Below are 25980 nucleotides of genomic sequence, written 5' to 3'. Positions count from 1 at the left end.
CTGAGGAGAAATGTCTCCTCATTGCCACCCTGAACCTCCCCCAGCACAACTTGAGGCCATGCCCTCTAGTCCTATCACTAGTTACCTGTGAGATGAGGCTGACCCCCAGCTTTCAGGTAGCTGTAGAGAGCAATGAGGTCTCCCCTGAGCCTCCTCTTCTCCAGACTAAACACCCCCAGTTCCCTCAGCTGCTCCTCATAGGACTCTCATAAGACTTGTGTTCATATTCTTCTGCAGAAGCCTTGTGTCATCGTCCTTTGCTTCATGTTAGTTGGCCTGGAACCTCTGCAGGCTGTGTGGGATGCTTGTAGTGTCCTGGATGCTTGCTGGGACCCTTCCTGACACCACGCACTCAGCAACTTCAAAAGCTCTCCATTGACCAGAATTCATGCCTCCCACCTTCCCTATTCCCCTGTTTTCCATTTAAAACCATAACATGTTTAAATTTAAAACTACAGATGCCTACACAACTGCAAATATTTGTGCTTAGACTTTTAAAAATACAGAGGTCTCTTTCCAGTGACGTTTGAAATGGTCAGGAATTCAGACCTGGATTAAATTTGGACTGAATATGGAGGACACTGACAAATTTATACCATCCTCATTCCCCAGTTTGACAACCAGAAGTAAAAAGATTTAATTTTTATTCAGTTTGATTAGGGCAACAGGAAGGCAATATGAAATGCAAATCACATTATCTAAACAATGTCTGGTATCTGTTTGTTTGGTTTTTACAGTGTTTGGTCTCTTTGACATGTTTTGCATACAACTCAAATACTTGTTCTCTGATTATTTCCATAACCCAAAACTTCTTTGCCTTAAATCTTTTTAGCCAGCGATCAGGAACATTTAGGAAATGTTGGTATTCTTACCACAGAGTAAAGTGAAGTTGCTATATTGATGAATTTTTTAAGGATTTTACTGGGGACAGGTTTTTTTTTGTTTGTTTTTTTTTTTTTTTTTTTTTTTTTTTTTGTGGGGAGGGTTTTGGTATAGGAAAGGGAGAAATAGTAATACATTCCATTATAGAAACAACTCTGGAAGAACCCTATGAATATAATAGACTTCATTTCTGAAAGTTAAAAAACAAACGAACTAACAAAAAAAAAAAAAACAGCTGGGATTCATTGGATATAACGTTAGGGTTGTGCTGATGTTATGTATTTGATAAAATTGGGGTGGGGACCTCATTCACATGCAGACTATATTCAGTGTATGTCTGCTAATATGCCTGGACATGAACAGGAGTCCAAACCACACAGTCCAGAGTAGTTTAGCCCTTCAGCATAGCTTGAGTCATGCTGCTTTAGTTCTCATACTCTCCTCCTGAAGTCATGCGTGCTGTTCTGTGCAGTATCTGACTGAAATTAATATTCCTGAATCTTTGCAGTTTGGACACTTTTTAAGCAATGTTGACGTAGATTTGACTGTCCCGCAGCCTTGGATATGATTCCTGGATCTACCTGATATGTTATATAAATAAATGCAGTAAATAAGAGGATATTGCAGTTACACCAGGCTTGGTTCCAGACATACAGGTTTATTTAGCTACTGTACCAGCTGGACTGAAATTCAATGGTTTTCAAAGCAACAGCACAGTTCTGACATCAACTTTAGGTAAGATAAATTTAGCATCAATTAGGTACAAACTCTGTGTATCTTTGTCATGCTTTTTTGACTATCTTTTACATTTATATAATCTACTGGACTTCTGAGCTGGGGTTGTTCCATTGTGCATTTTTATAATTTTATTTACATTATTTACATTATTTACAATTTATCTTTCCAAAGCTACCAGCAGAACTTTTTCCCCTAGTGCAGCATCTTAAAAAGTCATAAATGTGGTTTGGGTTATGAAACAGGGAAAGGTCATCTTCATGCGCTGGGTTTACCTTTCTTTTTATATACGTAACAGAGAAGCTGGAAATTTGCATTGTAGGGGAGTCGTCTCATAGGCAATTACAATTGTATTTTTATGAAAAGAAGCTCTACTTTCTGCTAGTTTCTGTAAGACCAGTTTCTAGTTCTAGTTGCTATATTAGAGCAGTTCTAGATTAGAATTCTGTATTAGAGAATACATGTTAGTATTCTAACATGTGGGGGGGGGTTAACTATTTTTAGTAGAAAAATCAGTCTTATTCTTCATTCAAAACCACTTGGCTCTCTAAATAATATTTTTGTCCATCATCCTGAGAACCCAGTAAATACTCTAAGACAACTATGATAGAAGAAAACCAACAGAAAGCAAGTTTAACTCCATCTCACTTCAGATAAGCTGTAGATAACGTAGGGATGCAGGTGTTAAGATGAAATAGCCCAGAAAAACCTTGAGTTGTTATTAACAAACTGTTCCAAGCTGTCTGAGATACAGGAGCTCTAGGCTCAAATCCCCACTTTGAAAGATAGCCGTTGTTCTGATTACCTATCTTCTGTCCAAGCCTAGCGCTTTATTCAAAGTTGCAGCACAGCCCCTACTATCAGGTACCAGAGTACATGGAGTTTGAAGGTTGTGTTGCTCTCAGAATACAGATGACAAGTATATTAGCTGATGATGATAACATGCTTGAAAAATAGAATAGGATAGAGAACGGTGCTGTCTAGTCCTTCCACATAGTTCTGTGATACAAGGAATGCTTTTAGATTCATTACTCCTAATTCCTGTTGGTTCATCATCTGTGTTTATTTTAGTACTTGATAATCCTTTCTTTTAGTTCATTTTCTCACTCGAGTTAAGCTCCATTTTTGAATTTTAGCTTGTATTGTTGGAGTGCATTATACACGGCTTCATGGTTTGAATTCCTATTCATGTCAAGGCATACATCTTGGTTTGCTTTAGTTTATCAACTCCTATGCATGTTGCATCTCTGCTGAGAGAAAAATCTTTCTGCCTGCATACTGCAATTATAGTTAAGGGGTTCAAGTAAACATTCTTATGTCCTATGACAGATCTGAGGTTTTTTCAGGACAGGATTCTTGTCTTTTTGCTCCAGGAAAATAACATTCTTCAAGTGATGCTCACCTGTCCATTCTGTTCCCTTTTTCAGATATGCAAGAAATACTTAGAGAGAAGCAGCATGAGAAGAGAGGTTTATTTTAATCCAATAGATAGATTTAGTTTTCTAGTGACAACAAGCTAATATTATACATGCCACATAATTTTTTAGTATGTGCAGGGGCAAGATATTAGAAGTACAAGAGGACAGAAAATGAGGCAAGAAAATTACTTTCCTTCATGTTTGAAGTTTAGAGACTTGGTTGTTTTTAATGGCAAATTGAAAAGATTACATGAAGTTCTCCCACTCCCACCAATAACAACAACCCATAGCTTGTAAAAACACGTTCTGTTTTTTAGCAAGTTTCTGTATTCTGAAGATCGTATTAGGAAGACAACACTGCCTATATCCTCCCTTCCAAGCAGGCACTTCAGCTCAATCCATATGGGAATGGATGTGTTGCAGTACCTCATTTTTAGGCAAACCACCGGTGGTTACAAGCCTCAGGCCTGTGTTAGATAAGCTCTCCTCACCCCACCCCCTGGGAAGCCTGGGTGAGTGTAGCACATCTGTACTGCAAATAGACTGTGACGCAGTCACTCCAACTACAGGCAGCCTCATCTGCTAAATCAGTATTGCATGGTGCAATAATGCATGAATGTACCAGCACAGACTTGAAAGTACTTTCTACATGTATTTGCAAAGTGCTACAATTAACTGAAGCTTTTTTTCCACTCTGAGAGTGCAAAACTAAATTTTGCCTCAAAGTGTAGTTGGAATCTGAACCACGTATTTCTGTTACTGTATTACTTCTTCCCTAGAGTTAGCCAGATTTGTTTCATTCTCTCATAAAAGGGCAGGAGGACATAAAACGGGATGGGAGACTTTTTCTCCCCCATAAGAGGGAAGTCCTGAATGCAGAATTCTTACTTTCTAGGATAGTGAACCATTACACTGATATATTTGTATGAGTCTAATACCTGTTTTAATGGGATTATTTCTCTTTGCATACATTTGCAGAAAAATGATCCAAGCAACATATCATTAGCTAAAGGCATTTTCTCTTCTCACACTTGTGTGAGGTCTAGCTTGGTAGGTAACTGACAGAGTGCCTGCTAGACTGCAGTTCAGTGGGACAACACCTACTCTGAGATACTTTTCTGAGACTGGACAGTGAACAGCTCAGAAAAAAAAACAACACAGAACTAGGTAAAACTTCCCAAACTTTCAGATATATGTAAATACCTTTTTCTTAGGAACCTGTCAAATATTGGCTACGTGATTTCTTCTTGGTAAATTTAGCACTTGCATTGCTATTATACACAAGTTTTCTTGTTCAAGGGCTCACTCCTTCTGACTTCAAGAATATCCTCCAAAAGCCATTAACTGAAAGAGCTTACAGGGGGGAACCTTCAAAACGTTATTGTTTTCTTCTGTTGAATCTGTAGAAACTTGTACATTAAACCGGTTAAACACCAATTAGTCATCACTGCCACAGGACATTGTTTTTTACTATATATTGTAAAAACAATGAAATAAACATAAGCATTCTAATCACTTTTACGATGTCTATCAAATCGGTCCATTAAAGCCTTCCATATGCTGCCTGGGATCGTTTGGTGCTTCTTTATCAAAGCCTGAACTGCACTCTTTGTCTGAAAAGAGAGGAGAAAGTTGGCTTTTACATACCTACATACGCAATAAAGAACAGTACAATCACTGACTTCTCACAGTTTTAAAAGGTATCCAGGCAATTCACATACAGGTCTACTTTAAGAAAAAAAAGTTGTCTATTACATTAGCTAGTTATCCTAACAATGCTCTCCTTGAAAAGGAAGGGAATAAAAACATTGAATTGCAGTTTGGATAGGCTTAAATTATTGGTACTTACCAAACTTGAGATTTACTACGTCAAAGTAGCCTTTAACATATGCAGACATTAAGTTTATGCAACTTCCATCCCTGAAGGCTTTCAAGAGCACTGGCTACAACCTCACTGACCTAGTCTGATCCCATGCTGTGATCAGGAATTCGGACCTCCATATATCCCCCCCAACAAGAATTCTTCTCTGAGTTTATCATATTCAGCATGCACATAAGACACATATCTAAATTCTGTTTACTTTTACTCCAATATCGCAGATTTGAATGCAAGTTTATGACAAGGGTGCATAAAATATTAGGTATTTCTGCTAGTGATAAGGAAATAGTATCTCAGTTCTTCCTGATGTATTTAAAATTGAACTAAGGGGAGCCAAGTACTAGTGATCTACTCCAGAGCAATCGTAGAATATCACTGGGAATATAAGAACAGAGTAGCTAAACTTTTCCTGACACATTCAATTCCTCGCTCCTTTCCAAGGCAGGATCAGATGGCTGTCAGCCAGACCACTGCTCTGATCTCAAACACAATTTCAGTCTTTAACTAATAGGAGACACAGAACACCTAATGCTCTTCCTACTGAAGTAGGTGGTCAAACACCTGACCAAGTAAAGCAAATCAATTCCATGTGAACTTTAAATTTCTCTTTTGCAGGTCCACAAAATACTGTTTCCCCAAAATCCAGGAATACGAGAAAAAAGTCTTAGTAGGAATTTTGTATGCAGCCTCCTAAGCATGCTAAGAACAAACTCTACAGCTTGCTGGGACAGTTCTCTTGTAACCGTCTGTTATAATAACCTTTAAGAAAGAACCTTACAAGAAACTTTGTTCTGGTTTCACTGTTAGAAAGCCCAGAAAAATCTGCTGTGGATACTTAAATAAATAAATAAATAAATAAATAAATAAAATAAATATCAAGGCGGCTTTTAGATCACTAATTTCTAACCAATGTTTTGATCTGTGTATTCCTAGACCATACGAGTTTCTTTTTAATAAATCCCTCTTTTCATCTTCTATGAAAAGTACAAGAACACACATTTTCTGAAAATTAGTATTTTGAAAAATGCCTAAATCCTGAATCTATAGAAATTTTTATGTTCCTAGGCTCCATTGATTTCACCAAGCTGTAGGTACTCAAAATATTTCTGTATTTTGGATGAAAATTTCTGTTGCTGATGTTTTTCTTTTGAAAAGAAGGCTGAAGCTGTTATTTAGACAAGTTTCTCAAGACATTTGTTCTATATGAAAATTATTTTCCTAGTTACTGAAAACTGAGCTGAAAACCTAGCTTATATCATTTCAGTTATTGAGGTTATCAACAGCATGCAAGAAACAAAGTTAGCATTCCCAGGAAGACAGAGCTCACCTGCATTGAAGGGGTAAGGGCCTTTGTAAAGGCACAAATAACCTATTACTACGTCAGTACATACTGATAAGTATCCATCCATTTTATAATTCTGAAGCTTAACTACCTATTACTTCAAGAAGCTAGTAAAAGGGTACTTGTCTTTTTTCAAGTGTGCAAAAAATGGTTTCAAGTGCATATATAATAGAGCACAAGATGTGTAGTTCAATACTGCAAGTAGAGCCAACTTACCTTTTCAACTAACTCATCTGTAGTTATATTTGGATCATAAGGGATTGGTTCCCCTATATACGTGCGAAATTTAACTGGAAGTCCTCCATACGGAGGAGTAAATGGCAATCGAGTACTTTCATACAATTTTCTGAAAAATCCTGTAACAGTTGAAGGAGGAAAAAGTGAGACTATAATCATAGAAAACATAATACAAACTTGAAATCTGATGGATTTGGAAGACTCCTTAAAAATGCATGCTTTATCTGACAATCAAGATGAAATTACAGGATTTAGGTAGTTGTTCACTAAAACAAAGCTTAATATAATTAATAGATCACTAAAATAAGACTTCATTAAAGAATCAAATCACACAGCCCCAACCAGTTACACACAAGCTAGTTCAATATTTGAGACACCTCTGACCCCTAGCAGGCACGTTGGAGAAGCTAAATTACAGAGTCTGAAAAACAAAGTCTAGAAGAAAAGTGAGACAAATCTAAGAGAAGAGTGGAGGAAACATGCTAAATACTTAAATATATATTTAAAGTCCTTACTTCGTTCTTTAAACATCCTGTATCCTTCTCGTACATTTTGAGTGTACATTGGAATGATGGGCTATGGAATCATGAAAAACATAGGTAAAAATGTTATACAAAGGTTGAATTTATTTTTTAGTTTCTGTTAATGCAGCTAAGAAAATGAATACAGAAGATAATCATCAGTTGGTCAGGCAGCAAACATGGAATTTTGTTACCACTGATACACTGAGAGCTGAGTAAAGCAGTGGCAGTTCCTTGTATTTGGAACTTATCTGACACTCCTGCACTGGAACTTCTCAACATTTATTAACATTCATATCTCAATTTGGGACACAGATGCAGGCTAAACATTTTTCTTAGAAAAGCATGGACAGTCAGACAGTAGATCACCTCCCAGTAGCCAACAGATCACTGAATGTTTTCCACACCATAGGTGATCACAACAGAGGCTCAAACTTCTGTTCTGCCTAAAGAAGACAATAAATCAACAAGCTTCTTCACATTGCCATTAAGAGCCTTTATCAGGACATTGGTTCCGAGTTTTATGTCTCTGAACCCATTGTGGAAGCCCATCCTGGCCCTCAGGAATCTTACCTGAAGGCTGTACCAATGAAACTGGTATGTTTTCAGAAAATTCTGGTAGATGCATTTTTATTTTCCCAAATGAATTTTTTTTTTTTAAAAAAAAAAAAGAGTAAAACATACTGAATCGTAACAAAGAACTATTTTTTGGCCATGATGAACATATCCTCTCTGCAATGATCAGGGAAAAAATTATAAGTGAGCAATACAAATTTTGTGGATAATCAAGTACGGCCTGAAACTGTCAGCTTCACACAGGTCACTGATAGAGAAAATCTATATAAGCCTGTAAAATTTACACAATTGATATTACTTTTAATGACATCTCCTCTTTAGGGCACAGAAATGAATATACTAATATGACATTTTCATCAGCTAGTCTGCTTTTCATTCATAGCTATGAAATATGTATTTCTTTGTTTATGTGGGAGAAGATATTGAGCAGAACTAACCAAATTATCAAAATTATTTATTTTGCAATGTGGAAGTTACCTTTAATAAAGAGGCACATTGTTTAGTAGATATATTTATGGAGATAACCCAAGGATGTACTCATTGAAATACTGGGAAGAATTTTAGTTTTCACAGATGTTACAAATACTATCCTCCATTACATTGTTTTTTGAAAGCTAGTTTCTAGTTGAACTTATAAGTGATTAAAATTGAACAATTAACATCCCAAGTGAAGGCATTTTTAGAGACCATCATGCTAGACTGCACGAAAGTTTTTTTCTTCTTTTTCCTATTCGTAACTGAATGTTTTAGCTAAAAAGATTAAATATTGTGCCATAATATTCCAACAGACAGGGAAGTCCACACTCCTTTCAAGCAATTAACTAATACCTGCTCTCTTGAGATGATATTATGACACAAGAACATGACTTCATACCTTTAACTCCCTCCCCACCTTCTGAATGTTCAAACCTACAGCTATAAATGTCCTTGAAGCGCATCGTGCCTGCTACAGCAAAGGAAAAAAAAAGTGAGCATACACGTGCAACATAAGATGCACTGTTCTTTTGGGACACTTAGCTGGGAGGAGCAAGTACTAGGTTTCAGTTTCTACTCTCAGAATTGCTCTTCTAGTTTTCTTCCAGAGACTTACAGTACAAGTACGGCTACTCAGAGCACTGTACAGCTGTATCATGGAAGTGCGCATGGAGAATGGAGCACAGTAGCCCATGGAAATGAACTGCTGTTGGTGTAAGAGTTAGCTCTGGTTTCACTATACTGTGATGCAGTGCAGTACTTAGCTGTGAGCAGGCAGATGATTAAATCCTTGGGCTTGACTCAAGGATTATTCCAGCAATACAATATCAGAATCATATTTTTCATTTCTGATGTTTTAAAGGGCAACTGAATCAACCCTCTCATAGCAAAACAAAATTAGAAGAGCAACTTCAAAAATACATTTTTTTTCTGAATGTATTAGCCCTATGATTGCGCTGTTAGAAAGACACAGAGCTTCAATAGCTGTTTACAGCAAGGCATCTATCTCGGGCAGGCAGGCATAGAAAGCCTAGTGATTATTTGGTAACCTCTCAGCTTCTGGTTCTTTTTTCTCAGTTATTTTTAGTCCATCTTATTGGCTTTTCTGGATGCAGACTTACATCCTGATTAAGTCTGGCTTTTCTGCCTGTGCTTTAGAAGCGCATACCTTGAGTAATCTGTGTTAACTGATATTACAGTAAAAGCTTAAAAGTGAACTACCTTAACATCCTGCTGAAAGGCAGCAAGTTGGTGTATCAAATAAACTCCATAATAGAAACCAATTTACGTTTCTCAGCTCCCACAAACATTGCTGTTTTTAAGTTGCCATTTGTGAGGAAAGTGATACTGTATTAAAAGGTTTATATCTTTCCCTTTGGATGTACATATAAAATGTAAGTGGGAGTCTAAAAAAATAACACGTTATGCATTTATTGCAGTGTCACTGACTGAAACAAAAAGTTTTGCCATTTCTCTGCCTAAAGTTAAAATCACGCGTTATGAATAAGACAGTGGTCAGCTCAAGAAGCATTGCAGAATGCAAGTAGATGCTCACATTCAACCCACCTCATCAGTTTCTCAAAGTAAGGTCTGGTATAATAATAAAAATAAATAAGCAAGAAAAAAACCTAAGTAAATCCAAATAAAGAACTCAAAGCAATGGAGACCACTTAATGAGAAAAAAAATACATATCAAAAATATCAGAGGTATGTAAAGCTGTGGTAAAAAATCCTTCAGAATAAGGAGTTATGGGAAAATATCATAAATTAACTCTTAAAAATAACCAGTAATATCTTCTGAAGTCATACAACTACTGGACACTTTAAAAATAGCACATTAAGTTTCTGCTATGTCATTTAAAATGGTGGAAAGCCATCAAGACAGAACACTTAAATATTAGGAACAATGCAAGAAAACATTTTTTTTGCTTTAAGGAATCTGGCAAGCAACTAAAAATGTTTTTGCATACAATGATCAGCTGATGAACAGAGGAACTTGCAGCATTCAGTTCTTAGGCTGATAAAAAGTGGTACACACTATATATGAGTTTGTGCCTGTAACAGAGGCACAAGCCAATCCACAGGGTGGATTAGCTGAGAAGCAATAATCTACAGGTTTAATTTGCAATGCTGGAACTGAGCTGGATCACACCCAGCCAACTCAAAAATCACAGAATAGTTGAGGTTGGAAGTGACCTCTGGAGATCATCCCCCTTGCACTTTGTGTCTGAAAGGGGTTTCCAGTATTAGTGGCTCCATCGTTTTCCCTAGGAACTGAGGTAACACTGGCTTGCCTGTAGTTCCCTACACTCTTCTTCTCGCCCATCCTGAAGACAGGTTTGATATTTCCTTTTTTCCAGTCAACAGGAACCTTTCCTGATCACCAGGACTTTCCACAGACAACTGACAGTTGCCTTGCAGTAACACCAGCCAGCTCCCTCGGCACTCATGGGTTCATCCCACAGACCAGACTTGTAATTAATTCCTTCTTTTTCTTTCTTCATCCTGTGTGCATCAGCATACAAGTACTTCAGAGAAGCATCCAAAGCACATCAATTTCCCAGAAGCAGTGTGAGAGTTTTCCCCCAACACTGTCCTACAGGTACTTCCTTATTTGCCTGCTTATGCTCAGGATGAGCTCACTTCAGCAGTTTTGTTGATTACCACGTCCCTACTGTTTACATCACCCTCGACCCTTTGCTAAATGAGCCTGTCCACGACTTCCTCGCCTGATTGAGGAATACTCCCTCCCTTCCCCTTAATCCCTAGGGATTAATCCCTAGTTTACCATCACCAGTTACAGAAAAGCAGGGCCTAGTTATATCGTGACAGCCTCCAACTAAAGGGGCTACCTCCATAATTCCAGCACTCTTTTAACTTCCATGTGTGTATATTAAATTATAGAAAAGAAAGAAAACAAAAGTGTTTGAAGCACTATTTTGTAGGAAATTTACAAACAGTAGTTCCTGCTTATCTTTTACCTAACTAGATTCAAACTGGTTTTTGGCATAGATAAAATGCAGGGATGAAGGCTCCTCCCCATTAGCCCACCAAAACTGAGGCACAGACAGAGGGTATTACTGAAGATTGGGTCACTGACATACTTAACTTCAATTGATACAAATATATGTCCAGGAAGATCATGGATTTACATTAAATAGTAGTATTTTCCTTCTCTGTCCTTGTATAAGCAGGGTAGTTACACAAGATGAAGAGGAAACTGAATGGGGAAATCTGCAGGCAAGAATTAAGGCTGAAACTACATTCCTGGCTTGCTTTTCATCAACTTTTCCAGAGGAAGAACTGTTAAACTTCCATAACATTAAATAAAGAATAGGAATGTGTATTCAGATATGTAAAGTTATTTCTGTCTTGAAACCCTCCTGTTCAAGTAACCTATGGCAGGTTTGGAACTTCCATGTAGTTATTATGAGGATTGTAAAGCATGTTTGGTTCTTCAGTTGATGGCTACACCATATGTTTAATAAACTCAAAACAAGGTGATGCTTGTCTTCTTCTGCCTTCAGCCATGATCCAAGTATTAGGAAAGCACATGGATTGCTACATTACAGAGCAAGTTCTGTTAGTTTAGACGAGTCCATCCCCAGTCTTGAGTCAACCTATGAGACTGATTTGACCAGTAATGGAAAGGATGCAGCAAGGGTAAGCAGGAGCAATCAAACTCCAACTTTGTCAAAAGATGGACTCCAGTTAACACTGTAGCATAACCTTATGTAAGAAATTGTACATATGGTTAATGTTGCCCAGGCTAGTGTTAAATGCACGGCACCTTTTTTTTTTTTTGGTAAGTGTTCTGTTATCTAAGGTATTTCTGGTCAAAGATTTCCAGAGGAATATCAAAGATGCCCAAGATTCAGTGGAGTCTGCAAGTTAATTACAGGGATGCTCACCATACTGAAATCCCAGTGGCACTCTATTAAGGTCACTCAGAATTGTTTAACTCAATTTTTATTAAAAAAAAAAAAAAAAAAAAGACATTTCATTTTAGAGTTACATTATAAGGTCGCAAGTGAAGTGAAAACATCTGGCAAAATATTATTCAAATGTCTGAGGTAGCTTGAAAGACATATGAAAATAAAATGAAGCAAAATCACTTGTTGAATTGACATTGCTTCCAGACTGCTCAAGTATATTATTAATACAAAAGAGGAAAGACTATAAGGGAATTCAAAATGCACATATGAATTTGATTGGGTTTATCCTATTCAGACCGGTATTTTCTAGTAGTGGTAGCGTATAATATAAATGTTAGTCAAAATACTTCATATAAGTCCATGCTTTTTGAGAGAAGGGTAGAGAGGGGGAACAAATGCACAGAAATTGGGGACTGTTAGCGTTAGGTCAGAGGTTGGACTCGATGATCTTGAGGTCTCTTCCAACCTAGAAATTCTGTGATTCTGTGAAATGTGACGCTCTTAAAAGGCCACACAACAAAGAGGTAGAAATGGAACTCCAGGTCTACAAGTACTTTACCCATTGGATAATCCAATTCCTCTAATTTTTTTTTCTAGAGTTTTGTAACCTCCCATAAGATTTCAAAGACAGATATAGTTATGAAGAAATATTAAATTGAAGCGTGCATTTTGCAACCCTAGGTTCTTTTTAGTAGGAGTTTTGGCACAAATAACCAAAAGTTTGAGAATCAACATCTTGAATGGGGGACAGAAATAGATACGGATAGACACAAAAAAAAAAGTAAAAAGAATGGCAAGGAATTCAAGTGTTATGGGAAGAACTCCACTTCCTGTAAAAATTCCCTGTAAAATTCTCTTATATAGATGAAAAAGGATTACATTTATTTGGAAGGCCAAAGAAAAGCACAGGAGAAGATGGGGCATTCATAAGAATGTACAGAAGATACAGAAGAAACTTAGGATTTTGCAATTCCATGAGAAAGCTCATGGCAGAATAGATGAAGCCTGGATGTATACTAGTACTGTCACAAACACCCACAGTGCAAGGTATGCTAAGTCTAAATTAAGAAAGAAAACTGGTCTCTACTTTTGATGATAGGAAGTGGCAGTTAGGAAAGAGACCGTGTTGCTGCTCTTCAAGCTCTATGCCATCCCAAATAAAGTTGTCTCCTAGAGTCTGTATCAGAGAAAGCGTTGCACATGTAGGAGTCTCACAGATGGGAAAACTCAGAGCCAGTGGTGGAAGCTTGTATTTGTAGATCATCACCCATATGGAAAATCTAAATGAAACTGTGTCCATGTGTACATGTATATTTTCACAGTGCGAATCAACAGACACTCCTCTAGAGGAAAAGAGATGATGCCGAGGATCAGACACCACCAAATACATTTCAGTGCTCCGCATCTACTTAGAACTAATTCTTGTCTTGTACCATTGACTGAACACACATTTGCAGCTGGAGCGTATTAGGTTCCACTTCTGGTCTAGTATCAGACAAAATGCATGCAGCTCTGGTACTCAAACACTATTCCATGATGCAAATGAAAGCATGGTAAGTGAGGGAGATAGAAAAACTGTTTCAGAAGTGCACATATGATTCAAACGCAAATGCTAACGTAGAAACGCCCTGTGTTAAGCTGATGCAATCTTTCACAAACATTAAGAAAAGTAATGGCAAGAACAAATCCTGGAGCCTTTCAGAATATAAGAAAGGAATGTAACGATATGATGTTAACAAACCACATGAGAATGACTGGGTACGTAGAAGTAAAAGAAAGATAAAGTCAGAAAATAAATATAATAGGATGGAAAAAAACCATAGCATTGTGAATGACCACAGTGTAGATTCCTGAAATACAGTCAAGACATGTTAGATGCCCACAAGACGGAACTGTAGAAACAGAACTGTGGAAATGAAGCTGTTGCAAGGCATCCAGGAAAAAAGGCTATACAGTTCCATGAAACTCATGCTCCCTATGGTTACTGCATTTGAAGAATGTAGTGGGCAAAGGAAAAGAAATCTCTACTCCCAAGTCTCTTCTTCTGTATGGAATATACTCCAATGCTTCTGAACTACATTTTATAATGAAACTTGCATGCAATAAGCATAAACTGGGATTGGTAACATAATACTCACCACTTTTGCATCTAGAGCAACCTGAGCAAAGCCTTTTCGATTTCCCCACATGAGCTGATAACTTTCATCGCTGAATAGTGCTTCTCTAACTCCACCTGGTGATATAGACACCAGGTGACCATTCTTCAGTGCACTGAGACACTCCTCCCTCGTACCTGGCATAACACCAGTCACTTCTAACAGTAACTTGAGTCCTGTAATAAATAAGCAGCACGTAAGAACAAGTTTACAGCTAAACAAAAAAAAAATCTAATAGCTGTGTTTAGACTAAGGCAAATTTGTACTAAGTAAATAAAACACATACAGAGTAAATATTGGCTAAGTGACAGTGTTTTTGCCCAAATGTTATAAAGATAAAACAGTTTATCAAGAGCACCACCATAAGCCAATGCCTACATATGCTCCTTTCCATAATTATCAAGCCAGCAGCTATGCAACTGAGACTTGTGCCTCATAGCTAGATATCTGAAAACAAACATCTAATTCTTCCTCCTGCTTTTTAAATAGGTTTTAATGTAGAAGAATTATCTTTTTCAGTACAATACAGGTTATTGCAAAAATAAACACCTAACAAACACATAATTTAAGTGTTCTTTTAAAATGTAATTTTAACATTATAAACATTAAGGTTTTTAAACTGTAAAATTGAGTGTTCTGTGGTTAAATTGCAAACTACTTGGGTTAAATTGGGCTGCTGTATGACTCTTTAGATGCATGAATGGTCCAAGTTAAGAGGACGGTTTCAGCATTGCACAAACCAGTGAACGGTTCACACAGTTTATGACACCAAGTTGGCTGGAACTGTTGATCTGCTCGATAGCAGGAAGGCTCTACAGCAGGATCTGGATAGGCTGGATCAATGGGCCAAGGCCAACCGCATGAGGTTCAACAAGGTTAAGTGTCAGGTCCTGCACTTGGGGCGCAACAACCCCATGCAATGCTACAGGATGGGGGAAGAGTGGCTGGAAAGCTGCCTGGGAGAAAGGGACCTGGGGGTATTGGCCAATAGCCGGCTGAATATGAGCCAGCAGGGTACCCAGGTAGCCAAGGCCAACAGCATCCTGGCTTGTATCAGAAACAGTGTGGCCAGCAGGACCAGGGTAAAGATCATCCCTCTTTACTCAGCTCTAGTGAGGCTGCACTTCGAATACCGTGTTCGGTTTTGGACCTTTCACTACAGGAAGGACATCGAGGTGCTGGAGCATGTCCAAAGAAGGGAAACAAAGCTGGTGAGGGGCCTGGAGTACAGGTCTTATGAGGAACTGTTGAGGGAACTGGGGTTATTTAGCCTAGAGAAAAGGAGGCTAGGGAAAACCTTAGCACTCTCTACAACTACCTCAAAGGAGGTTGTAGCAGGGTGGGCTCTTCTCCCAAGCAATAGTGTCTTCTCCCAAGCAAGAGGAGAAGTAGTAGTCAGTATTAGAGCCACTCTTTCACGGTAAATTTTTCAAACAAGTTGTGTGCCCTACTCCAGGCCTTGTTCAAAAGTATAGTTTTAACATCATACCCCACTGCAATGTCTACCCCACACAGAGGGTAGGTAATTAATACCCTACCATTCACCAGACTCTTCTGCACTCATAGCCCATTGCTGATGAAGCAGCATTAGATTAATAACATAGTCCTAACCTACACTTTCTTACACTCTCCCCCCAATATTTCAGTTTAAAAGCTGCCTTCAAAGCATAATAAATATTAATTCCACAAAAACTAGCAACAGTTTGATTGAATTCATGATGCCTAAATACAAAAGAATGTGTTCTTACCCGGTAAACGAAAGACAAAATGATCGGCTACTGACAGACAAAGTCTTTTCTTCCAGAGAAACAGCCTAGATAAAAAGTAAAGGTAGTCTATGGGAATAGCTCCGTGGTAGTAAACAAGAATGCCTGGTCCTTCTGGTAGGTTTTCCACACCATGAAGTTCATAACCTGTTTGGGATGTAAAGCAACACACCAACAGTGATAGCTGTAAATTATATGGCAATTCAAAACAGTTTTTTTACTGTCCTTTATTAAAGGACTTCTGTAGAGTAGTAAAAGCCTCTGCAGTAGCTTTAAAAGAATTATGTTCTGGATGGAATGTTCAATTAACAGCAAAGAGAAAGCCCCTCCACCACCACAGATTATCCTACTCAATGGACTAACGTGTTGATCAATTTAATCATCAGATCAGACTCTAACCTGACATTGAACCAGAACTGTTGCCTGTTAGGAACTTTTTCTACCTCTCAGTGCAATAAAAAACAAACAAGAAAACATTATTATACTGCTGTGACTCTCATTCTCCTGATGAAACTGCTTCAGACAGACAAGGATTTCAAAGTTTGGGAATGGATGACCTTTTAGGTAAACATTCAAGTTATGAAGAGTTGGGCTGGGGACCCTTTCATTCTGATTTGACGTAGTAAAAAGTTGACCTGGTTTGCAGGCTCAAGTCCAAGACAGAATCCACAAGAATCCCAAACAGAAATTCTCTGCACAAGACTTAAATGCATTCACTTAACAAGGTAAGGGAAATTCCTCACGGGCATGGACTTCTATAAATACTTCTCCTGGCTCTTCCTACATTTGATGTATGTTTCAGGTGGAACGAGAGTAGGAAGCTAATGCATACAAAGGCTTGAGAAAGCCACAGCTTCCACTAACTAAAAAAAAAAAAAAAAAAAATCTATTCCACCCGGTCTGCCTTTATCTCTATCCCTGCTACAGCTCCTTTCAAAAGCCATTTGAAGAGGACAGGGATGGTACAGGCAGGGTCCTAGCAAGAGGTGGAGAAAGTTTTAGACTGCAGTATACTTCACAATTACACAAAAAAGTTGTGAGGAAGGGTAGCAACATAGAGAGCCTGTTGTTCTTTATCCTTAGGGCAGCAAATTAAGTCCTGCTAATAGTCTTAAACTACACCTGTGGTAAGAACAGGTGCCTAGCTTGTGGCTGAGAATTTTCCTAGGGATTAGGGTGTGGTGAAAGCGTCTAAAGGTTAAATATAACATAACTGAAAAATCAGAGTACTTGTAAATTCTGCTACAGTACAAACAGAAATAATTCAATACCACATTTATTTTTCCATACGGCTCTTGGAATTATTTAAAATTTTCATAACAGAATAGTTTTCTCCAACTAAAAAGACAGTAACTACAGTTCCAAATAGTTGTTTTGTTTTGATCATATAAGCAGGTTACAAAAAGCTACTAAATTAAAAAAACAAAAAACAACAACAAAAACCACATTGACTTACAGAGAAGTTAGCAGAACTAACATTTACACCATACCTCACTCAGAATTTTAATTCAAAGCTTCAGGCAAGTCATGTCACACTTACCATGCCATATTCTTGCATATATATCCCAAAAGCTTGCCACAGTTTTCCTTGCACTATCCCAAACTTCACTCAAGGGATCTTTTGTGGCTTTTACCTCATCACTCCTCTGATATATTAAAAGCAAAACATTAGTAAGGTAAATGAAACAGAGGATTGTTAAAGGAACAATAAAAAAAATTAACATTGCACTAATTGTCACCGAGATGATGACCACGTGGAAAAAATATTTCTTCAGGTACTCCACAGCAGTCCATTCTTCCAGTATGTAAGCAAGGCAGCTTAGGTAGGTCATAGGTAGCTGTCCTGAGGCACAGGATTCTTTTCTACCTACCATTTCCTGCATGAGAGAAGGGAAAAAGTTTAATTTCTCTGATTATGCAAGCTTCTCATTTAGAAAAATGATTTACTGTGGAGGTAATTGATGCCTATTTTGCTATAGCACAGAGTTACACGTTTTTTCTCTCCCTGTCATGTTATGATAGCTGCTTTACACTATTGCCTGTAAAGAGTGATGAGATTATCATATATACTTATGGATCTTTCAATACTGCTAGACAACAGGGACTCATGGTACAATGGTTGGAGCCTGGAGTGCAGCCAGGGGATCAGAAAAGCAAGCTACACACCTTGGGAACACCTTTATTCCCAGCAGACCTTCAAGACAATTGGATGCTCGAACTATCAACCTCTGGAAAGTTACCAGCTACAAGAGAAAGGCATTTTTATATTAAGCTCTTGGAGGATCCTGAAGGAAGCGTGAGGACCCATGGAACACATCCATTGTCAAAACCATTTATCTGTGTAAGATTTCTGTGGTTAAGTGACTTAATTTTTAGAAACTCAAAACGTTAGTAAGTGCTTTCAGCAGTTGGTCAAGAAGACTGCCACCAGACGTCTGGGCTCTTTCGATCCTCCTCAGAAGCCAGCCTTTGATTCTGGTTGTTCTCAATTCGGTAGCTAGGTGAGGGAAACCAACAGAAGAGAGAGTTACTGAGCTAGAGGAAGAGCCAGCAGGAAAAACCTGGACAACTGTGGCTCCTTCTGGAGGGCAAGAGGTGACTGGGACAGCATTTGCTACTGCTAGCAGCACTGTAAAAAGCAGCTCTTCCCTGCTGTTCCCCATCCATACAACCACACCAACACACCCTTCTTTCAGATTTTCCATGGATCTAGTGGTATTTTTGCCCCAAATGCAGCTATTTCCTTAGTCTATTCCTGCACCTGGCTACCTGTCTTACAGCAGGTAACGGTCTCCCTAGAGTGCAACCGCATGACAGCATCCCTTGCTTGTTTTAAGTCTTAGAATTAGCCAGATATTACGATCATATTCAGCGATTCATAACTGACCGCAGCTTTTATTTACCCTAATCAGGTTACTGCTTGTTGAACAAGCAACTTTCCGGTCCAACACCGGAACAAGTACAAACAAGAAACAAATCACAGCTGCCACAGTCAGTGCCAAGACCATAAAGCACAGCAAGCCCAGACTCTTCTGACTTCAGCTGACTACTTACAAGAGCAAACCTGTTCTACAGCCCCGACTCCAACCCCCCATCTTTTTATTCCTCTAAAGCACTGGATAAAATACTTTGGTGAAGTGGTGTAAAACAGCTCCGGTACCACAGAGCTCAGCTCCCCAGGACACGGGATGGCTTCCAAGCCAAAGGAAACAAACAGTAACAGTAAGAAGAGCAAACTAGGAACTAGTTTGCTCCTAGCAAACTAGGAGCACAAAGGAAGCAAGCACTGCTTTAAATCATGCTCAGCATGTCACAAACAAATGAAACCTACATGATAAATAACATCACTAAATTAGCAGAGTTGTTTACATACTGATGACAAATATCTGGCTAAGATGTACCAAGATCCAGAAGTTCTCACTGAAGATAGATTTTTTAGGTAACATGAAAGACATAAAAGCAGTAGTCCGCATGATTTAGATATTAAAATCTCTACTCTGAAGGTGTTTAGGAAGGTTAAGGCTGATGGTGTGGTGCTACCCTACAGAAAGGATGTAACTGCTTGTTTGAAGTTGGTGATAAGAATAAGGACTACAAATCCTCAGTGCTTGTGAAGTGTGCTCTGCTGAAAGGGCCTAGGAGAAGGCAGTGTTAAGAGCTTGCCCCAGGCTACCGAATCAGAAGTATTAAACGCTGCTGGGAATAACTCATTCAACCTGTAGCATAGGCTGAAGGAAGGGATTTGGTGTTGTTAGGGAGGCTTCAGACTGGGAACAGAGACTACAACAGCCAGCAGCATAACTTAGATCTCCTTGAATTCGGAGATAAAGCTTCCATAAAGATAGTAAATACGCTGATAATAAAGTAAACATTTCTCACCATTGTATGATCTGAAGATTAACTTGAATATATTGAACATGTCAATTGCCAAGTTCCAGTCTAAGATTAATATGCCCAAGTATCTTCTAGTACATAACATTCTTTGCAAAAAAAAAAAAAAAAAAAATCCCTCTGACCTCATTTTTGGTAATTCTTGAAACACTCGGGGAAACCCAGAGGAATGGAAGAGATTTAATATCACTCCAAAGTCCCCCAAGAAAAGTAACTACAGTCTCAGCAGCCAGAGAAATCACCAGCAAGATTACTGAAAAGCTGGTACAGGACAAATGTAACTGATGCCACTCATGCTAATTTTGTGGGAAATGACTTTGCAAACAAACGCACCTCAGTTCTTTGAGGGGGTGAGAGGTTTATATCTTGTGTAGGCTTTACGTGAGCAGCTGCTCAGAGGCAGTACCCACCTTTCCACCACCACTCTCCGCATCTGGCCCTGTCTGCAGCAGTACCAGCTGGCTCCCTGCTAATAAATAACTGCTGGCACAAAGCAAAGCCACTACTGGGAGCAGCCCAAACTTAACCTGGCCTACAGTGATTATGAAAGTACATTACTAATGCCAGTTGGCATTTTGTTTAAGAAAATAAAGCTCATTTTGACATCATCATTCGTTTCATATGTTAAGTGACATGAGAAGAAAGTTCCCATCAGTGCATCAGCAGAATGCCCACCAAATGAGAACTGATTCTGTATCCCGTGTTATTTAGGATTTTCAGAATTTTCTTGTAATATTTATGGGATGTTACACTGATCAATGCAAACCATGTAACATCCCACTGATTCCTTCTCCATCTCAATTTTAATGTAACAGAAAATGATTTCCTGGATGGAAGACTACTATATTTAATCTTGTTTGCTCTCAGACTAAAGTACAAATGAACATTGATTATTTATTCATTTCTGATTTAAAGTTTAATACATGCACTGAAAAAGGCTGCAGAAAAAAAAAAAAAAAGAAATTTAAAGACTTAAGTGTTCAAAAGTAATTTTAAAAACCTACAAAGCAGGTAGCAGCAGCACAGATTTGACTAAGGACACGTGAAAGTATTTGGCACACGTGGTGTGAGTTAACTTTACACCTGGGTGAGAGGGTGGCTGGGATACAAGCAAGTTCTACATCATTCCAGTTGAATCCAAGCCAGAGTGGAAAAAGTGACTGAAAAATTGACTAAGCGAGGAAACAAGAAGGAGCACGGCTTTTTCTGGTAGTTAGGATGCTCAACCAGATTTCAGTTCCAGCTCCCATACTTCAGCTGTACACTTCCTCCAACATTTTATGATGAAAGAACAAACCGTCAGCGGGGTTTCAATCAGATGAAGTGAGTTTGAGTCCACCATGCCAAACACATCTCTCCATCCTACCTGTATAACAAAGGCCTACAACAGGACAGGACTTGGATTGTTGCCATGTCCTACTGGCTAGCTCTCACCAGTCCCTCACTGAGACCACAAACACAATTTTGCAGCATCCTTTCTGTCCAACACTACACAGAGAACTTATTACATACCTGTTGGAGTGCATGGTACAAAGCTTTTACTAAAGACCTGCTTGGTTATGCACTGCAGGACAATACAAGAGTTAACAGCATATTTACACATAAGTGCTGTTTTGCCCCCAAGCCTCGGAGTTTTAGGGAAAGTTTCTCTTCTACTTTTTATCAAATCTGAGCCAGGAGTAGCTCCCATGTTCTTTACAACTGAACAACCTGTAAAAAGCTAGCAAATGGGCACAGCGTTTTGTGGAAAACATTTTTCTGTTGAATTGATATTTCCTTATCTCATCTGGCAAGGGAGATGAAGCGCTACTGCTGTGAGTGATCTCGTTGTTCTGTTAGAGAACAACATCTATGTTGACATGCAAGATGTTTGTTTTGGCTCCACCTATAAAGCATATCAAATTCCAAAGTAATAGCCATATCGACAATGTAGAATTACAGGTGATGTCACATGGAGACAGGACTAATGTCTCCCTACTTAAAGGGGAGCTCCCCTTCCAGCAGAAGACTCCTGTAGTGCATACACATCATTCAGATCCCCAGCCCTCGCTGAAGTAGCATTTGACGATGAGGATAATTTTACCAGCTAACATGATAATTCCAGGGAACAGAAAAGCAACAACAAAACCGTCACAAGAGACATGTGGCAGAAAAAAACAAAACCTTGCAGTTGCCTTTCAACCGCAACTAAAGATCTGATGATCTTGGTCTCAGTGCTCAGCAGTGTGTTCCTGGCAGTAAGCTCAGCAGATCCTAGTGGGATGAGCAGTGCTAAGTAGCTGGAGACTCTTCTGCATTGAATTTTTTTAAACCTGCTCTTCTGTGGCAGCCTCTTACTCTCTGCTCTGCCAAACTCAACCGCTCCGTTCACAAGGGAAGCAACAGATCAGTTACAGCTCTACATCTTGCCTTTCAATGCAAATAAAATTCAAGTTCTGTGTTTTCCAGAATTTTTATAGCAGTTCCACAGAAAGTAACCCTTGTGTTGTTCTCACACAGACATCACCTACTTTTTTTGCCACATAAACCCACGTACCTCATGTGTTGCTATGTTTCTACAGCTTTCCCCTAACTTAATGGATTATCAGCACATCCACCCCAAAACTGAAGGCACCATCCCTCCAAAGTAGGAAACCACCACCCTGTAAGCAATTACAGAGCCCAGCCCTTCTACTTTTGGTGGATATTCCAGATTTTGAATACACCAAGGGTACTTAACCCAGTGGATTTCTTCCCATCTACTCTCTTAGCACCCAAACACGTAGAATCAGAGAATCATTAGGGTTGGAACAGCCCTCCAAGATCACCTGGTCCAACCACCCCCCTACCACCAATGCCACCCACAAACCATATCCCCAAGCACCACATCCACCCTTTCCTTGAACACCCCCAGGGACGATGACACCACCACCTCCCAGGGCAACCCGTCCCAGTGCCTGACTGCTCCTTCTGAGCAGAAATGTCTCCTAATTTCCCCCTCCGGCCCCGGCCGAGAAGCTCCCCCCGCCGCCCCTCTCACCTGCCCGCGGCAGCAGCAGGCACCCCGCCGCGCCGCCCCTGGCCCGGCATAAGAGGCACGGCCACCCCCGCGCTGGGGAGAGGCGGGGCTGGGGCTGGGGCTGGGCCTGCCAGCCCCGGCGGGCTCCGTGCCCAAACCTCCATCTTTAAACCGTCCGGGGTACGGAGCCTGATGCTGGTGCTATGGGGGAGCCGCTGCCCCCATAGGAAGGAAATGGTGGCGGGGGGGCACGTAGGACCTTCGCCCGCCCGCCCTCAGGGTGCCCTGAACACCTCCAGGGATAGGGCATCTACAGCCTCTCTGGGCAAAGGAAAGGGTCTTTTAAGGGCTTAGAACAGGATGCCAGACAGGCAACTAAATAAAAGGCACCGAAACCTTGCAGTCATGGCTAAATTAAGCAGAATACCTTTCTGTTTCACTACTACTCATTGTGTGGCTAGTATGACAGGTCATATTTAGGCAGATAAGATCAATAGATACCAATTTTTAGGTTCGGGAAAGGATTAGCGTGACCTCGTTAGGACAGGTCCATCAATTTCAGTTGAAACTGGGCAAGAAATTGAGCGATAACGACTTGTAAAAATGAAGATGAGAGAAACCTACAATGTAGTTTCCTTAGTGAACACCAGTAACACATACACACACACACACACACACACATATATATACACACACACATACATATATATATATGATTAGAGTAAGCATATTCAGTAGCACCATGACGAGGATTTTGAATGCTTGTCCAGCAGGATTTATTCCCAAGGAGGATTCTTCAACAGAGACTCCCTCCAAACTTTTGAAGAGTTTGGATTCAGCTGACGTGAGCAGATCGGCTTGCCACCTGCACTTCAGAAGATGCAGAGGACAGCAAGCAGTGCTCCCACCTGAGCATCTCCTCACACACCCACATTCATCACAGCGCCGAGACAGAAACTGCTGTCACTGCACGAGTCCCATGAGATAAAAAATTATGGCTGCAGTACATTCCTTCCTGCCCATACATTGAGCTATAGCTTCGGTTCAAGGAAGGTAGTCACAAACTTGGTGAATGCAGAAACACATTCACCAGTGATGCTTTTCTACTGGCTTCTGGCTTTTATGGGTCAAGACAGGTTAACAAAATGCAGAAATAAAGTGTTAAAAATTATAAAAGTATATTTACGTGCTCAGTGCAGATAGAAAAAGGGTTGCATGTAATGTTTACCAGCCAATGCAAAATCTAGCTGAAATGAAGCAATTTGTTCTGTTTACATGTGATTTGTTTTCCTGTATTTGCATAACTGTACTGTCCTGCAAAGAATCTGCATAGAAATGAAGGAACTAAAACTACTATTGAAAAACAGAAGTATAATGAAATAACAACCATGATAACATGGATATTGAAAGATAAATCGGAATAAAGAGTATTGAATAGCACTGGAACAGGCTGCTCAGAAAAGCTGTAGATACCCCATCCCTGGAGGTAATCAAGGCCGTGTTGGATGGGGCTTTGAGCAACCTGGCCTGGTGGGAGGTGTCCCTGCCCATGGCAGGGGGGTTGGAATTAGGGGATCTTTAAGGTTCCTTCCAACCCAAGACATTCTATAATTTTATGATTCTATAAAAAATAATTTCATTGCTGTCTTTGCTATCCCTCTCTCTCTCTCTCTCTCTCTCTCTCTCTCTCTTTCAGAATAATCTTGAAGAATGGTTGGAAGTTTTTTCAGTTTTAGGGATCGAGGCCTGCAGCAGCATATTTAGGTACGAAGGGAGATTTCTGATGGCAGATAAACCACTCTTGTTATAACATGAAAATAAAATTTAAGAATTCAAATCTCATGGAATGAGAGAAGGTGTTAAAGAGATGCAAAATTTCAATTCTGAAAGTTTAGATGAAATGATGGCCAAAAATTTTAGAAAGACATTTTCAAAATAATTGAACAAATAGCTAGTGTACAATGCATATTATCATGAATACGGAGATTCTATGAGAAATGAGAAAAAGGATATTACCAGTATAAGAAGCTGTTTCTTGTGAATCGGGAGCATATGTTAAATAAGGAAAAAACTATCTGCGATTTTGTACCTTCAAAAGAAAAGTAGCAACCAATGAAAAAGAGAGAAATTAAAAGTTAATAGAGCTGAAAAAGTACTTTAATTTTGAACAAGGGCAATAAGATGGAGCATAGGCAGATTGATAGTAAAGATGAAAGACTGGAGAGTACAAAGGTGGAAGGAAAAAGTAATGTTCAGCAACTGTAAGGATGAGTTAGTTTTCTTCTCTATACCAGAAAAAAACATCTAGCAGATACAATTGCAGGCCAAGTAATAGAGATTTTTCAGCAGTTTCGTGAAATTAAGAATACCAGATAACTGAAGAATAGCAAAGTTAGCACCAATATTTGAGAAAGTAAGAAGAGAACAATTAGGATTTACCTGTATTATGCATTTTAAGAAAACAGTAATTCTGGATGTGGAGAGATGTTAAATTCATGTCTAGTTTTCTAATTATAAATCCTAACAAGCTAACCCAATCTGTCTTTGCCAAAGAAACTAGGCTAAAAATAAAAATGAAAAATGAAAAGAAAGAAAAAAAAAGAAAAAAAAGAAACGTGGTTTCATCTATCTGAGCTTCATGAAAGTTTTTGTTATGTTATCTTATAGAAAACTGAATGTTTTTGATGTTCATCGAACCTGGCCAAAAGGGTGACAACACACTGTATTGAAAGAGGATGCCTCATGGTCTGCCTCATGAATAAATCATAAATGAAATGATTAAGCCATTTCAGCAGCATAAAGAGAATGGACTAATGAAATTTACTTGTGAGCAGTTTTGTAAACATTAGTACAAAGAAGAACTGTAATATTCTATGGGAAGATGAACAATCTTGATCATGAAACAATGGGGAAAAAGTTATTTCAGGAATAACTGCTAAAACACCATGGTTTAGGATGCAATGGTGTATGTGTATACCATTGGTAGGAAGCATATCAGTGGAAGCCGATGAAGAGAAGACTGGACTATACAAACCAAATCACATCAGTGGCAGAGCTGCCAACTTGTTGAAACAATGGAAGGGATTTTATTAATAACCTTAGAGTTTATCTGACAAGAATTTCCTGTAAGATTAGTGAAGAGTTGCATCCAGTGTAGAGGCTGTAACCAT

General features: G+C 39.1%; 1 protein-coding gene across 2 annotated transcripts; it reads right to left on the bottom strand.

Moving 5' to 3' along the window:
* Nucleotides 1-627: 627 nt before the first annotated feature.
* On the bottom strand, nt 628-22972 carry TMEM68 (transmembrane protein 68). Of its 2 annotated transcripts, XM_027452241.3 has the most exons (8): nt 22832-22972; nt 17661-17798; nt 17462-17567; nt 15904-16068; nt 14138-14331; nt 7009-7069; nt 6473-6612; nt 628-4648 (listed from the first exon to the last, which is right to left on the bottom strand). In XM_027452241.3, the coding sequence occupies exons 2-8, from the start codon at nt 17793-17795 to the stop codon at nt 4544-4546; spliced, it is 906 nt and encodes a 301-aa protein (XP_027308042.2). In that variant the 5' UTR covers nt 17796-17798; nt 22832-22972; the 3' UTR covers nt 628-4543. The 2 variants fall into 2 exon arrangements, with proteins under 2 accessions (XP_027308042.2, XP_027308041.2); XM_027452240.3 differs by having other exon boundaries at nt 17462-17798.
* Nucleotides 22973-25980: the final 3008 nt, after the last annotated feature.

The sequence above is a fragment of the Anas platyrhynchos genome, chromosome 2 (assembly GCF_047663525.1).
Source record: "Anas platyrhynchos isolate ZD024472 breed Pekin duck chromosome 2, IASCAAS_PekinDuck_T2T, whole genome shotgun sequence".
NCBI lineage: Eukaryota > Metazoa > Chordata > Aves > Anseriformes > Anatidae > Anas > Anas platyrhynchos.
This window is presented reverse-complemented; position numbering and strand designations above follow the sequence as displayed.